Below are 14,948 nucleotides of genomic sequence, written 5' to 3' on the forward strand. Positions count from 1 at the left end.
GAAAGAGATGCTCACATTGTCTTTAGGTAATTCATATCTGAAGTGAGAAAAGGGGAGGGTGCAGTCTGGGCTTTGGAGACAACCCCATTTAAGGTTGTGGGAAGAGAAGCGTCAGTGAAGGAGGCAGCTGGGGAAGGATGGAGGAGGTAGGAGAACTAGGCGAGTGCAGAGACTAGAGAAGTCAAAGCAGAATTTCAAGAAGGAAGAGTTGGTGGCGTGGAAACGAGTAATGGAGGAAACTTGGAAAAAACAATTTTATTTTCTGAAGCCTGGAGGGGAATGGTGTTGACTGCCAGGGGTTACACTTCTTTCCAATTCAAGCTGAGCCCTTAATTCCTTCTAGCACTATACTAGGTGCTGGAGACAGGTCTGGACCCAAGAAGTTCACCGCGTGTTGGAAGACCTGAGAAGTAAAAGAACAATTAAGATACAATGTTTAAAGTGCTTACATAAAAGTGTGCACAAGATCTGGAAGCCTTGTGGAGTGGGCGACCCCACGGGGCGGGGTAGGGAAATGGCGGGCACAACGGTTTGCTGCCCAGGTGCGTGCTGGGTCTCCCAATCCGCGGGGCAATTCCAGTAGAACCAGTTCTCTGAGGTCACAGCTCTCCGGCGGCTGGGGCGCGGGGACACCGTGGGGCGCGAGGGGACCCTGGCGCCTCCGGGCGAAGGAACCTTAGCAACACAAGGGTCCGATTTGAAAGATGCGGGATGGAGTTTGCACCCTGAAGATGGGATGCAGGAAAAGACGAATAGTTTGTCTCCTTTCTCTCACATGGGACAGAAAAGATCAGGAGTGGTGGAAACCGGGCTTTTTGGAAAGCGAGTGGAGACCAAAAGCCTCGGGTCGACTGGCTTAGGGATCTTGGTTACTAGTCCTCGGCCTCCGCTTCGGACCGGAACTCTAGTGTCAAAACGCCTGGTTAGGCGCCGGGTTGTAAAAGCAGCTGGACCGACACCGGAAAGTGGAGTGCCCGGTCGGGAAAAGCTGGGGACCCGGCCAGAGGCCACTTGTGAACCCTGGTAGGGAGGGCGAGTGGGCCTCTGCTGGGCGATCGCGTGTCCCGGACGTGCGAGGGCGACACAGCCTAGCAGGTGAGGGCCGGGCAGACCACACCCCGACCGGCTTGGGAGCTTAATGCCAGGGCTCTAGAGTTAGTGCTGCTACCGAGTAGCTGTAATGACCTCGGGTAGTTGAATCCTGGAACCTTGGGTTCTCACCTCGGTAATAACAATAGTAGCTCTCCCGGAATTGCTGTGAGGAGCCGATGGAAATACACTTAGAACAGTTTCTGGCACATGGTAAACCCTAGATGCACAATCTTTCTAAAGACTGCTCCATTCAGCCGCGGCAAAAGCCACGACCTTCAGTCTGGGATCATCCGTTAACGGGTTTGACTTTATTGGTAAAAATATGAAACGAACGTTTATAATTACAGTTGTATTAGAGACGTAGCAACACTACCGAGGGTTTGGGAAACAGGGCGACTATTACTCATCATCCCATCATCCTATACTAGACTTTAAGACTTTTATTCCTTCCTCTCCCCCACTCAAATACATTATGCTTTTAAAAAATATTTTGGAGACAACCGACAGTGGGGTTGTCTCCAAAGCCCAGTACTTTTTATTGTGAGAGTAGGTTTATTAAAGCTGGGGACAGTGAGACAGGAAGACTCAGGACCGAAGAAACAACGGAGGGACTGCAGGGGCCTGCTTTTGCTCTCTAGAGACCTATGGGCAAGAAGTGAGCCCGGGCAGGGCTGCTGCGCTCACTGCAGAGTCGGCGAAAAGGGGGCCTTGGGGACAGGTTCAGGGGGTCAGCCCGCCGGGAGGTGCTGCTGCCCATTGCTCCCCTGGTTGTAAGTCTCCCGGGGGGTGGGGGCGGCGGGTATCCCGTAGAGTTAGGAGATGGTGCCTGAGGGGAAGGGGAACGAGACCGGTGTCCTCTTGGGAGGGGGAGGACCTCTGTACGTTTTTATGCTTGTAATGTTCGCACATACGGTCTTGTAGCTGGGACAGGTAGGAGAGGGGACCGTGCGGTCTTCCTGGTTCTGGCAGCACTTCCTGCCAGCACATAAGAAATGTTAGGAAGAGCAAGGTTGTTGTTTTGCTAGAGTGACAGTTATATTGGTAATGCTATACATACAGAGAGGCAGCAGCGGCAAGTGGAAGGTCCTCAGGCCAGCACACGAGTTGGAGATTCCATACCGATTGACATTGTGAGCTTCGGCCAGCCGCTTATCGGTTGGTGTCTTGTTTCCCTGAGAAAGGAAATATCTACCGGCCTTGTCTTACAGAAGTCACATGTGCATTAAATGAGATACGTCAAAGTGGCTTGAACATATTGAGAATGGTGTTTAAATGTAACAGTATTAGTGTTACTGTTTATTTCTATCTTTGAGAACCTCCAGATAGTGACTGATAGTCAAAGCCTTGTTACTCAGTGTGAGCCTTGGACTAGGAGCTTGTTAGATATGAAGAACCTTGGAGATCCTGTTAGACTTACTGGATCAGAGACCCTTCTTATAGCCATCATTCCACCTGGTCTTTAGAAAAATCCCTTAAGGTAGGTAAGGGAACTGTTACCCCAAGGAAATGGAGACCTCGGAAGGTCAACTGGTTTACCTGAGGGTAAACAGCGTTAGTAGCTTTCGCCATACGAAATTGCCAATATTTACAATACTTACAACCTAATAAGAGGGTAGAGCCAGGCGTCAAGTCAAAGTTTTCTTTTCTTTTTCTTTTTTTAAATATCTTACCTGGAGTTTGCTTTTTTAAAGATGTTTTTATTGATTTGAAAGAAGGGAAGGGCGAGGGAGAGAGGAAATAGAAACATCAATGATGAGAGAGAATCATCGATTAGCTGCCTCCTGCACGCCTCTTACTGGGGATGAGCCCGCAATCCGGAATTGAACCCAGGACCCTTCAGTCCACGGGCCAGTGCTCAATCCATTGAGCCAAACCGGCTAGGGCATCACTGGTTTTTGAGAGAGAGAGAAGACATTGATGTGAGAAGGAAACATTGATTGGTTACCTCCCCTAGGTGCCCGACCTGGGAATTGAACCTGCAACCTTTTGGTATACAGGATGATGCTCCAACCAACTGAGCTCTGTGGCCGGGGCTGTAAGTCCCTCTTTTTATGAAGTGCTAACTGAAAGGGTTAAAGAGACTAACATGTCAATTAGCTTAGGTCCTGGAGTGAATGAGTTGAATATTTTATTCTAGAAACCAATTATTTCTTTAAAAATCTAGTCATGGTGGAGTTGCCAAAAAACAAACAAAACAAAACCAGAAAAACAATAGAAGCACAAAATCAGCATAAAAATTTGTTTTAAAATGAACACAATCTTTTGAAACACATACTTGAATTATTTTGGGGTCGATTAATCGTAAACTCCATGAAGGGCTCTGTGTTTATATTTATTTTGGTATTTTTTTCACAAGGTAGCTGGATGCATTATGTATAGTGCAAACAGTATTCTTGTCATACGTCCTGGATAAATGTTTGTAGAGTCAGAAAATAAATTCGTGAATTTCACAATACATGATCTCTGTTGAATTTGAAATTGTGATGTATTTTTTGCTACACTTGTAACTCTTCGATGCCTCTTCTTTTATAGGTGGAATTGGGCTATTGGCTGAAGCTTCTTTCTCTGGTAGCCCAGGGAGAAATTTAAGTTTCGACTTGTTCTTACCATGGCTCTGGCTCACAAATTGCTGAATGGCTCTTACATTCTCAGTAAAGGCCTAAAGCCGAGTGTTGCCGTATGTCCATTTTTGAGCACCCGCCCTGCAGACTATTGTTCCAGTAGTCTTCAGAAACCAGTGGCTACTCCTGGCAAAGCTTCCACTCAGAGGACCTCTGCAGGGGGTTTGCAAGGAGATCAGAGAGAAGTTGCTTTGGATATACCTTCTCCTGAGGAGAAGCCTGAAGTTAGTTTTGATAAAGCAATTAAAGATGAAATCAAGGAGCATTTTAGGCGTTTGAAGGATGAGATTGTGAATCATTGGATAGGGCCTGAAGGCCGCCCTCTGCAGGAGATCATTCTGGAACAAGCCAGAGTTGTCTGGCAGTTCCGTGGAAAAGAAGACTTGGACAAGTGGATAGTGACTTCGGATAAGACAATTGGAGGCAAAAGTGAAGTGTTCCTGAAAATGGGCAAGAATAACCAGAGTGCACTGCTGTATGGAACTCTGAGCTCTGCGGCGCCGCAGGATGGGGAGAATAGTCAGAGCGGATACTGTGCAATGATCTCCAGGATTCCAAGGGTAGGTCAGGCCCAGGGGCTTGAGTTTCCTGGTGAACTGGGGTGAACATTGTAGCACGAACTGTAGCTGAGAGTTTCTGTCAATGAAAACACCTGGCACCTCCTCTTGTCTGGGTTGTGGAACTCCTGGGCACAAGCGGAAGCACAAGGGGGAGCGGCTCCTGAGGGGGGACTGCTTGTTTCCGGGCATCCTTTGGTCCAGAGTGGTGCCTTCTTACGTTTAACACGTTCAGCGCCAAGCCTGTTTTGTCTTCCTTTCTGCTTCAGTCACCGGTGACTGACCTGGCACTTAATGTGTTAAGGAGCCTGAGAGGTTAGACAACTGAACAATGATCTGGGGAGGTTTGCATCTCCCCTAACATACACCACAGACCCCGAAATGGCCAGGGGTTCCTTAGAGTGGATGTAGGATCAGTATGTGGCTTTTTATTTATTTTAATTAAAGTAAACTTAATTTTAGAGTAGTTTTAGTTTTACAGAAAAATTGCAAAGTAGTAGAGTTCCCATAATGCCCTCATCTAGCTTCTCCAATTGTTACCATCTTACATTACTATAATACATTGTCATAACTAAGAAACCAACATTGGGACCTTAGTATTAACTAATTCCAGACTCTATTTGAATTACACTAGCTTTTCCACTAATATTCTACTTCTGTTCCAGGATCCCATTCAGGATTTTACATTACATCTAGTTGTCATGTCTCTAGTCTCCTTTGGTCTGTGACAGTGTCTTAGTCTTTTCTGATTTTTCATGAGGATTAGAGAAATACTGGTTAGATATCCTATATAATAAAGAGCTAATATGCTAATTAGACTGAACAGCAGAATGACTGTCTGGACGACCTTCCAGATGAAGCCAGGGCTGCGAGGGGCTGTGAGGGCTGAGCTCCTTGCACGAATTTTGTGCATCAGGCCTCTAGTTTTATATAATGACCCTCAGTTTGGGATTTTCTGATTTGACTGGGGTTCTGCGTTTTTTTCTCCTGGTTAGACTGGGGTTCTGGGATTTTAGGAAGAATGCCACAAAGTTAAAGTACCCTTCTCATTACATTGTCTGAAAGATACATGCAGTGCCCTGGTCAGAGAGCTCAGCTGGTTAGAGCATTGTCCCAATACCCCAGAGTTTTGGGTTTGGTCCCTGGTCATGTAACAGGAGTCAACCAATGAATGCATAGATAAGTGGAGCAATAAAAATCAATGTTTTGCTTTCTCTCAAGTCAGTAAAAAAAAGATTTAATTTCTTTTAAAAGAAAAGAAAGGTATGTGCTAGCAACATGACATCACTGATGTGTCAACTTTGATCACTTGGTCAAAGGAGTGTTTGCGGGATTACTCCATTGTTCAGTTACTTCTTTTTCTTTTCTTTTTTTTTGAAGAATAGTTTATTGATTTTTAGAGTGAGAGGAAGGAGAAAAAGATCGATGTGAGAGCACGACATTGATCTGCTGCCTCCTCCACCCAACCCAGGTATATGCCCTGACCAGGAATCGAACTGTGACCTCCTGGTTCATAGGTCGATGCTCTACCACTGAGCTATGCCTTTGAGCTTTTTTCTTCTTTCTATACCATGTTCTTTGGAAGCAAGTCACTAAGTGTACCCTACATTCAAGATGGGAAGGTTGTAGGATTAAATTGTATCTCCTGAAAAGTGTACTATGCACATAAATTACTTGGGATTCTTCAGAAAGAAAGATTTGTTTTTTCTACCACATTTATTTATTTGTTAGTATGGACTCACACTTTGGGTTATAGTCCAATAATATGTTATTTATTTTGTTGCTGAAATTGTTCTAGCTTTGGCCACTGGGACTTCTTTCAGGTGGGCTCCTGTCCCTTGATCTGCCCCCATCCTTTTGAAAAAATATTTTTATTGATTTTCAGAGAGGAAGAGAGAGGGAGAGAAAGATCCATGTGAGAACAAAACATTGATTGGCTTCCTCCTACATGCCGTCTATTGGGGATGGAACCTGAAACCTGGGCATGTGCCCTGACTGGGAATCGAACTGGCAACTCTGGTGCACTGGATGACGCCCAGCCAACTGAGCCACACTGGCCAGGGCCCCATCCTTTGGGGCTTTTTAGCACATTTTGGCTCTACAAGATGTTCTAGCTCATCTTGTATTTCCCTTGTCCCAACCCTAGAATAAACCATTTCTCAAAAGAGCTCTGGTTTCTTTTTTTTATGAAGGATGTTATTAGAAACCAAGATCTGGGCAATGAGTATGCTTGTTGTTACTGGGATGACACTATATCTAGGACATCCAAGTGGACATAGCTAGGAAATATATACATACCAACTTGTGCAAATACGTGTCTGTAATTTTATAATTTCTATATTCATGTTAATTTTTTAAAAATATATTTTATTGATTTTTTACAGAGAGGAAGGGAGATAGAGAGCCGGAAACATCGATGAGCGCGAAACATCGACCAGCTGCCTCCTGCACACCTCCCACTGGGGATGTGCCCGCAACCCAGGCACATGCCCTTGACCGGAATTGAACCTGGGACCCTTCAGTCCGCAGGCCAACGCTCTATCCACTGAGCCAAACCGGCTTCGGCTATTCATGTTAATTTTTTTTAATCCTCACCCAAGGATATTTTTTCCATTGATTTTTAGAGAGTGGAAGGGAGAGGGAGAGATGGAGAGAAACACCAATATGAGAGAGACACATTGATTGGTTGCCTCTGGTATGCCCCAGAACAGGGCTAGGAGCCTGCAACCGAAGTACATGCCCTTGACTGGATTTGAACCCTGGACCCTTCAGTGTGCAAGCTGATGCTGTATTCATTGAGCCAAACCAGCTAGGGCCATATTAATCTAAATATGATTTCATACTAATGCTCTCTAATTCAGTACCAAGTGGTTCAGTCTGGCCTTCCCCCTTCTTGCTTCTGTAACTTCACTCTGAAACAGTGAGAAACCTATCTCCCACCATTTACCATCCATTTACTTATTAGTTTAACCCCAATATACATGTAAAGCAGTTTCAGGATTTTTTAAAATTATATTTTTGTTGATTTCAAAGAGGAAGGGAGAGGGAGAGAGAGATAGAAACATCAATGATGAGATAGAATCACTGATTGGCTGCCTCCTGCACACCCCCTACTGGGGATGGAGCCCGCAACTGGCATGTGCCCTGACTGGAATCAAACCTTCGACCTCTTGGTTCATTGTTTGATGCTCAACCATTGAGCCACACCAGCTGGGCAGTTTTAGGATTTTTAACCCAGAACTCTGTGAGACAACTCGACCAAGTAGAATACAGTGTTTATGTATAGTTTATTTTGTCTTTAGCCTTATAGTATCTAGTCAGAACACTTTTCCAGAGTGACGTAGGTTAGTTCTTCTCTCTCTCCACTGGCCTATGGCTTTTACAAATTTGTTGACCAAGTATTGTTTCAGGGCTGCTCTGGACAGATTCCCATGTCTGACCTTGGCCACAGCCCCTGCATGTTTGCTTGGATATTGTGCTTTAAGGAGAAAGACAAATGTTAGGAGTATTAGGTTCCGTATCTCCAGATAATGATGAAAAAGAAAGGTAGGTATTCTTCCAGAGGCAACCAATTATGCACACCAACTTGTGCACACCAAGATTTTTTTTCAGGCCCTGAAAATCCACAAAATGGAATTGAGCAGTCCACAATAGAAAATAATTCTGTGGCTAAGTATGTATTGTGGAGTAATAGAAAATGTTCATAACATTTAAAAAATGTTTTTATTGATTTTTTTAGTGAGAGAGAAAGGAAGAGGGATAGAGAGAGAGAAACATCCATGAGAGAAGAACATCATTGATTGGCTGCCTCCTGCATGACCCCCCCCACCTCACCCCCGGGGATCGAGCCCACAACCTGGGCATGTGCCCTGACCGGGAATCAAACTGGCAACCTCTTGGTTCCTGGGTAGACACTCAACTGCTGGGCATGATAACATTTATTAAGTGTACCTGACATTCCTTGTGCTGATTAGTTTACATACATTGTCCCTTTTATTTCTCACAATAATATTGTAACATATGAACAGTTTTGTTTGTTTTTTGTTTTTTTTAAAATATATTTTATTGATTTTTTACAGAGAGGAAGGGAGAGGGATACAGAGTTAGAAACATTGATGAGAGAGAAACATCAATCAGCTGCCTCGTGCACACCCTGTACTGGGGATGTGCCCACAACCCAGGTACATGCCCTTGACCGGAATCGAATCTGGGACCCTTCAGTCCGCAGGCCGACACTATCCACTGAGCCAAACCGGTCAGGGCTGTTGTTTTTTTAATGGATATTTTTCCATTGATTTTTAGGGAAGGTGGAAGAAAGAGAGGAAAGACAGAAACATCAATGTGAGAGAAACATTGATTGGTTGTCTCCTGTACGAGCCCTGACCAGGGCCCAGGCCGGGTAGGAGCCTGCAACCAAGTATGTGCCCTTGACCAGAATTGAACTCTGGAGCCTCTGGTCCATAGGCTGATGCTCGTTCCACTGAGCCAAACTGGCTAGGGCTGATCATTCCAGTTTTACACATGAGGAAACTGAGGCTTGGGGAGATCTAGTAACTTGTCTAGAGTTATATAGCTACTAATTAATAGCTCATATCTGCACACTGGTATTCTTAAAATCAGATTGCCTCTGAGATTGTAAATAAGCAGCTTTGGAAATTAACACTAAGTTCCACTTTGAAAGAGAGAGACAATATAGATCAGCGGTTGCCAACCGGTGGTCCGTGCACCACTGGTGGCCTGTGAGGTCCAAAAGGTTGGTGACTGCTGATATAGACGGTTAAGAACACAGATTTTGGCCCAGCCGGTGTGTCTTAGTGGTTAAGCGTCAACCCATGAACCAAGAGGTCACTGGTTTGATTCCCTGTCAGGGCACATGCCCAGGTTGTGGGCTTGATCCCCCGTAGGGGGCATGCAGGAGGCAGCTGATCAATAATTCCCTCTTATCATTGATGTTTCTATTTCTCCCTTCTCTCTGAAATCAATAAAAACACATTTAAAAAAACCAACAGATTTTGGAGTTATTTATTAACAGTACTGGATTTATCATTTATTAGAGTGCTCAGTTTATTCATTCGTAAAGTGGAGTGTAAAGATAGTACCTATCTCATAGGGGTGTTAGGATTAACTTATGCAAGCAGTGTTTAAGTTTTTCAATAGATGGTAACTATTGTTATAAAATATCAATTTTAAAACTTGAGCTCTTTCATAGTTTTCTAATTTATTGGAAGGCAGTTGTCATTAAATGGCCCACTCAGGAGTCATTGCTCCATAAGACCAGGGAAAGAAAGTACATAATAGTAATTCTTTTCCATTCAGTGATACAGGTGAGTGCCCGCCCCATGTAAACTGTCCTGGGCCATTCCTGTCTTGAACATTACCTTAGAAACATACTGTGTCGTTATTTCATACTAAAGTAGGAATCACTAGATTTATCTACTTTCTTGTGAGGGAATTGAATCCGAAAAAGAAAAATGATTATGGATCCCTTTGTTGTTACAAAAAGTGCTAACTCACATTTTGCAAATAATGGAAAATGAGGTGAAATTAACTTTCCTTTCTGTACCTTAGGGTGCATTTGAGAGAAAGAAGTCTTATGATTGGTCTCAGTTCAATACCTTGTATCTCCGTGTCCGTGGAGATGGTCGGCCTTGGATGGTGAATATCAGGGAGGACACAGATATAATTCAGAAGAAGAATCAGATGTACAGTTACTTCATGTTCACCCGTGGTGGGCCCTACTGGCAGGAGGTCAAGGTAACAGCCCAGGTCTTTACTGTACATCTTCTGAGATCATGGTTACATTGTAGTTTTTCTTTTTCTTATTAGTCCCTCTTGGAAGGTGTGGGAAGGGAAAGAAGGGAGAGGACCAAGGAGCAAGATTTACACAATTGACTTTTTCTTTGATTAGTATATATGTTAGCCTACTAACCAGGAAATTTTTTTTTAATATATTTTATTGATTTTTTACAGAGAGGAAGGGAGAGGGATAGAGAGTTAGAAACATAGATGAGAAAGAAACATCAATCAGCTGCCTCCTGCACACCCCCTACTGGGGATGTGCCCGCAACCAAGGTACATGCCCTTGACTGGAATTGAACCTGGGACCCTTGAGTCCACAGGTTGACACTCTATCCACTGAGCCAAACCAGCTAGGGCCAGGAAATATTTTTGATAAGAATATGGCCAGGTACATCTAAGTCATGGGAACATCTCTGGTTTATGCCTAAGTAGACGTTTCTTTTAAAAAAATATTTTTATTTATTGAAGAGAGAGGGAGAGATAGAAACATCAATGATGAGAGAGACTAGACCAGCTGCCTCCTGAATGCCCTCTCCTGGGGATCGATGGGCCCTGACTGGGAATGGAACAGTGACCTCCTGGTTCATGGGTCAACACTCAGCCACTGAGCCACACCGGCGGGGCAGATGTTTCTTTTTAAGCTTCTGCTCTATCACCTCTCAGGGCAGCTCTACTAATATAGTGTCCCTAGCTTAGTAGAAAGGCTCCCTTAAGAGTAATAAATACTTCATCCTTTACAATCACCAAAATTTTTATTTCTTGGTAGTATAAGGCAGTCTTATTTTGTAAATGAGAAGCTTTGAGAAGGTAAACAGTGTTAACCGGAGGAAAATAAGTGGAAATTCAGGGAGGACTAAATCAAGTGTCCATTCCTGTCTTCTAAATCATGAAGGTTTTAAATCCATAAACTCAAAAGAAAGTATCCATTTTGTTCATACTTAAAACTAATGCTTATCGTGGATTCCTTTTTCCCTCACCCCCATCCAGTCTATTAGTAAATCCTGTCATATCTACTTCCAGAATACACCCAGAGCCTGCCATTGCTAGCCATCTCTTCCCCTGTCATCGTTGTCCAGGCTTTGGGAGTACTTTGCAGCAGCTTCTTTATTGGTCTCCCTTTGTCCTCTTGCCCCCTTAAAATCCTCTCTCCACACAGCAGCCAGAGTAATGAGCTTTCTAAAGCATAGCTCAGATTACACCTTTCACATGCTTAAAACCCTTCAAAAGTTTTTCCCTTACAATGAGTATAAAGCCCAGACTCCTTAACACAGTCCCCTGGGCCTCTGATATCAGACCCCTGTCTTCATTTTCAGTCTCCCCTCCTACCTCCACTCCTCCACACTGGTCCCTTTTCTGTGTGTCAAACTCAACAAGCTCATTTCTATCTGGGACCCTTTGTACTTTGTGGTGTATCTCCTGGAATGCTCTTCCCATCACATCTTCCCTGGCTTCTTTCCTATCATTCACCTCTCAGCTCGAAAATTGCCTCACAGAGGCCTTCCTGTCCCTCTAGCTAGTGTTGCACCCTCTAACCCCGTCACTTTCTTTTTTTTTTTAAGTCCTTACCTGATGATATTTTTTCCATTGATATTTAGAAAGAGTGGAAGGGAGGGAGGCCATGGGGGAGAGGGAGGGAGAGAAACATCGACATGAGATACATTGATTGGTTGCCTCACACACATGCCCTGATGGGCTGGGGATTGAACCTGCAACTGAGATAGGTGCCCTTGACTGGGAACTGAATCCGAGATCCTTTCATCTGAGGGCCAATGCTCTAACCACTGAGCAACCAGCCAGGGCTAATCCAGTAACTTTTTAAAAAATATATATTTTATTGATTTTTTACAGAGAGGAAGGGAGAGATCGAGCCCACAACTCCAGCATGTGTCCTGACTGGAATTGAATTGTGACCTCCTGGTTCATAAGTCCATGCTTAATCACTGAGCCACACCGGCCAGGCACTTTGTAGTTTATGCAAATATAAGCAAATAGGAATAGAATTTTCTCTTTTTTTAAACTGAAAAAATAAAAATTGCATAATTTGTGCATCTTCTGTTTCTATTTTTAAATATTTAGATCCTGAAGACCTTCCATATCACTACATGGAATATTTTTCATTCTTTTTGTGTGTGTTTTTGTATTTTGTTATGTGGATATCCCATAGTTGACTGAATGAGTCCTGTATTGATAGTCACTTGGGGTGTTACCAATTGCTATAATGAATATTTTATCACAGTTTTTGAGACGTTTTAAAAATTAATTTTAAAAAACCTGTAGATTTGTCTATATCTTTTTTAAAAAATATATTTTATTGATTTTTTACAGAGAGTAAGGGAAAGGGATAGAGAGTTAGAAACATCGATGAGAGAGAAACATCGATCAGCTGCCTCCTGCACACTCCCTGCTGGGGATGTGCCCGCAACCAAGGTACATGCCCTTGACCGGAATCGAACCCGGGACCCTTCAGTCCGCAGGCCGACGCTCTATCCACTGACCCAAACCAGTCAGGGCTATATCTTACTTTTTGACTAATATATTGTGAAGGTCTTCTCTCTCTCTATTTTTTTTGCTGTTAGAAAAAACTATATCTTTATGTATTTATCAGAGTTTGTCTGAAATATAAATTCCTAAATGTGAAATTGGTAGGTCAGTTATGACATTTTAAATTTTTTTAGTGCTGTTGGTTTTCTATTGCTACATAAAAAAAAACTTCCATAAACTTAGCAACTTCAAAAACACATTTATTAGCTCAGAGTTCTGTAGGTCATAAGTTGAGACAGTAGATCTGGGTTCAATGCTCAGGCCCCTATAACGCTGTGCTCAAGGTGTCAGCTGGGCTGTATTCCTTTCTAGAGGCTCTGGGCGAGAATCTTCCAAGCTCCTCCTGGTTGTTAGCTAATTCAGTTCCTGTGACTGCAGGGCTGCTGTCCTTCCTTTACTGGCTGTCAGTGAGGGGCCACTCTCCGCTCCTAGAAGCTGCCCGCACTCCTTGCCATGTAGCTGCCTCCATCTTCAAAGCCAGCAGTGGAGAATCCCCACACCCCACTGAATCCCTTCATGCTTCTAATCTTTTACCAGTCAATCCCTTTTACGGGTTCAAGTGATTCAGTCAGGCCTACAGAGAATAACCTATAAAAAAAGTCAGCTGATTTAGGACCTTATTTCTGTGAAGTTCCCCCATAGCAACATTGAGATTAGTGTTCGAATACCTCAAAGAAGGTGCGTGTACACTGGAAGTTGGAAGTCTTGGGAGCCATCTTAGAATCCTACCACAATCGCCAGCTGCCCTTTAAGAGTTTTAATAATTTTCACTCTTAACAGTTTACAAGTGTGCCTGTTTCTCTTCACCCCCATATTTCTATTGGGTTATTTAATCATTTTCTTAGTTATATATCTGGGATCCAGATGACTAGCCACTTGTCATAACTGCATCTATGAAGTAATTTTATAATTAAACTATTATTCTTTTATCATTACAATTACATACAAATGCTTCAGTTACTTACATTTCAGCTATGAAGTAAATGGTTTTCTTTTTCAGATTCCTTTCTCCAAATTTTTCTTCTCTAATCAAGGAAGAATCCGGGATGCCCAGTTCCAGCTTCTACTTGACAAGGTAACATTTTCCTTTCATTCAGAACTATATTCTCTTTAGTGAATCAGAACTCTGGTGAGGATGAATTCAGTCCCAAATGAAAGATGGGAATTCCTATTCAAGGCCTCCCCATTTAATACCCAGACAGATGTTTACACAGATCTACCTATCCTTTGAGCCAAATCCCTATCCTGGAGAATTTCATCATGGTCTTCTCTTGAGCATGCCTACATTTTATTTTAGCTTTAAAATAAGAGAACAGTATTGAGTTCAGGAAAGCTTCAAGAACCTCCATTAGACACCCATGTTGTCCTCACTAGCTTAAGTGGCACTACATTAAAGGAAAAGGAAAGGAAGTAGAGTGTGGAAAGAAAAGTAGCCCTGTATTTCCTCGTAATCTGCTACAGCATATGAAAACTATGGTATACTTGCTAAGGGCTGATAGTGTAGTATAAAGACTCAGCTATAGTAATCATCTCATGGAATTTTAAAACTCCAGGAACATTAGTATGCGATTTTGATAAATTTCTCTATTTTAAATTTAGATCTCCTCTATTGGATTCACCCTGGCTGATAAAGTGGATGGTCCATTCTTCCTGGAAATAGATTTTATTGGAGTGTTTGCTGACCCAGCCCACACAGAAGAATTTGCCTATGAAAATTCTCCAGTGCTTAACCCAAGACTTTTTAAATAGAGATTACGTAGTAGTGTAGTATCCATGCTGATACAGAGACAAAATAAAGTATTTCTTTAATGGCATCCAATCAGTGGCTGGTATATATTCCCTAAGAGAAAGCTAAATGCTGCTCCTGAGAGGTACCATATAGAGGGAAACCAAATTCTAAACTGTACCTTAACTCAGAGAATGCAGTTACTATCCTGAAGCAGAGATACTATATAAATGTTTTTGGTTAGAACGATTCCTGCATGGTTTCCAAAGCAAGGAGTCTTTGAGATGACTGTTGATGGCCTACTACCACACTGTTCCTTATAGGTTTCTTCTGTTTTCTAATCCATCTTTGAGGAAGACTGCTGAAGAATATTAAGATAAAGGTGCTATTGAAGTCCCTGAGAAAAGACATACCTAGACCTGCTTAGTCTGTTCGGGCTGCTATTACAAATTACTATAGACCAGGTGGCTTAAACAACATACATTTACTTCTCACAGTTCTGAGGGCTGAGAAGTCCAAGATCAAAGTACTTGCATATCTGGTATCAGGTGAGTGTCCACTTCTTGGCTTATAGACAGCTGCCTTCTTGGCTATATCCTCACATGGTCTCTT

The 14,948-nt window shown here is 43.0% G+C and overlaps 1 protein-coding gene across 1 annotated transcript; it reads left to right on the forward strand.

The window, feature by feature from the left end:
* The first annotated feature begins 983 nt into the window (after positions 1–983).
* Positions 984–14,424, forward strand: NDUFAF1 (NADH:ubiquinone oxidoreductase complex assembly factor 1). Its single transcript, XM_006778073.2, has 5 exons — positions 984–1,095; positions 3,625–4,273; positions 9,839–10,024; positions 13,611–13,685; positions 14,210–14,424. Exons 2-5 carry the CDS (start codon positions 3,701–3,703, stop codon positions 14,357–14,359), a joined length of 984 nt encoding a protein of 327 aa, XP_006778136.1. The 5' UTR covers positions 984–1,095; positions 3,625–3,700; the 3' UTR covers positions 14,360–14,424.
* The last annotated feature ends 524 nt before the right edge of the window (positions 14,425–14,948 follow it).

This window comes from Myotis davidii, unplaced genomic scaffold (genome assembly GCF_000327345.1).
Source record: "Myotis davidii unplaced genomic scaffold, ASM32734v1 scaffold46, whole genome shotgun sequence".
Taxonomy (NCBI): domain Eukaryota; kingdom Metazoa; phylum Chordata; class Mammalia; order Chiroptera; family Vespertilionidae; genus Myotis; species Myotis davidii.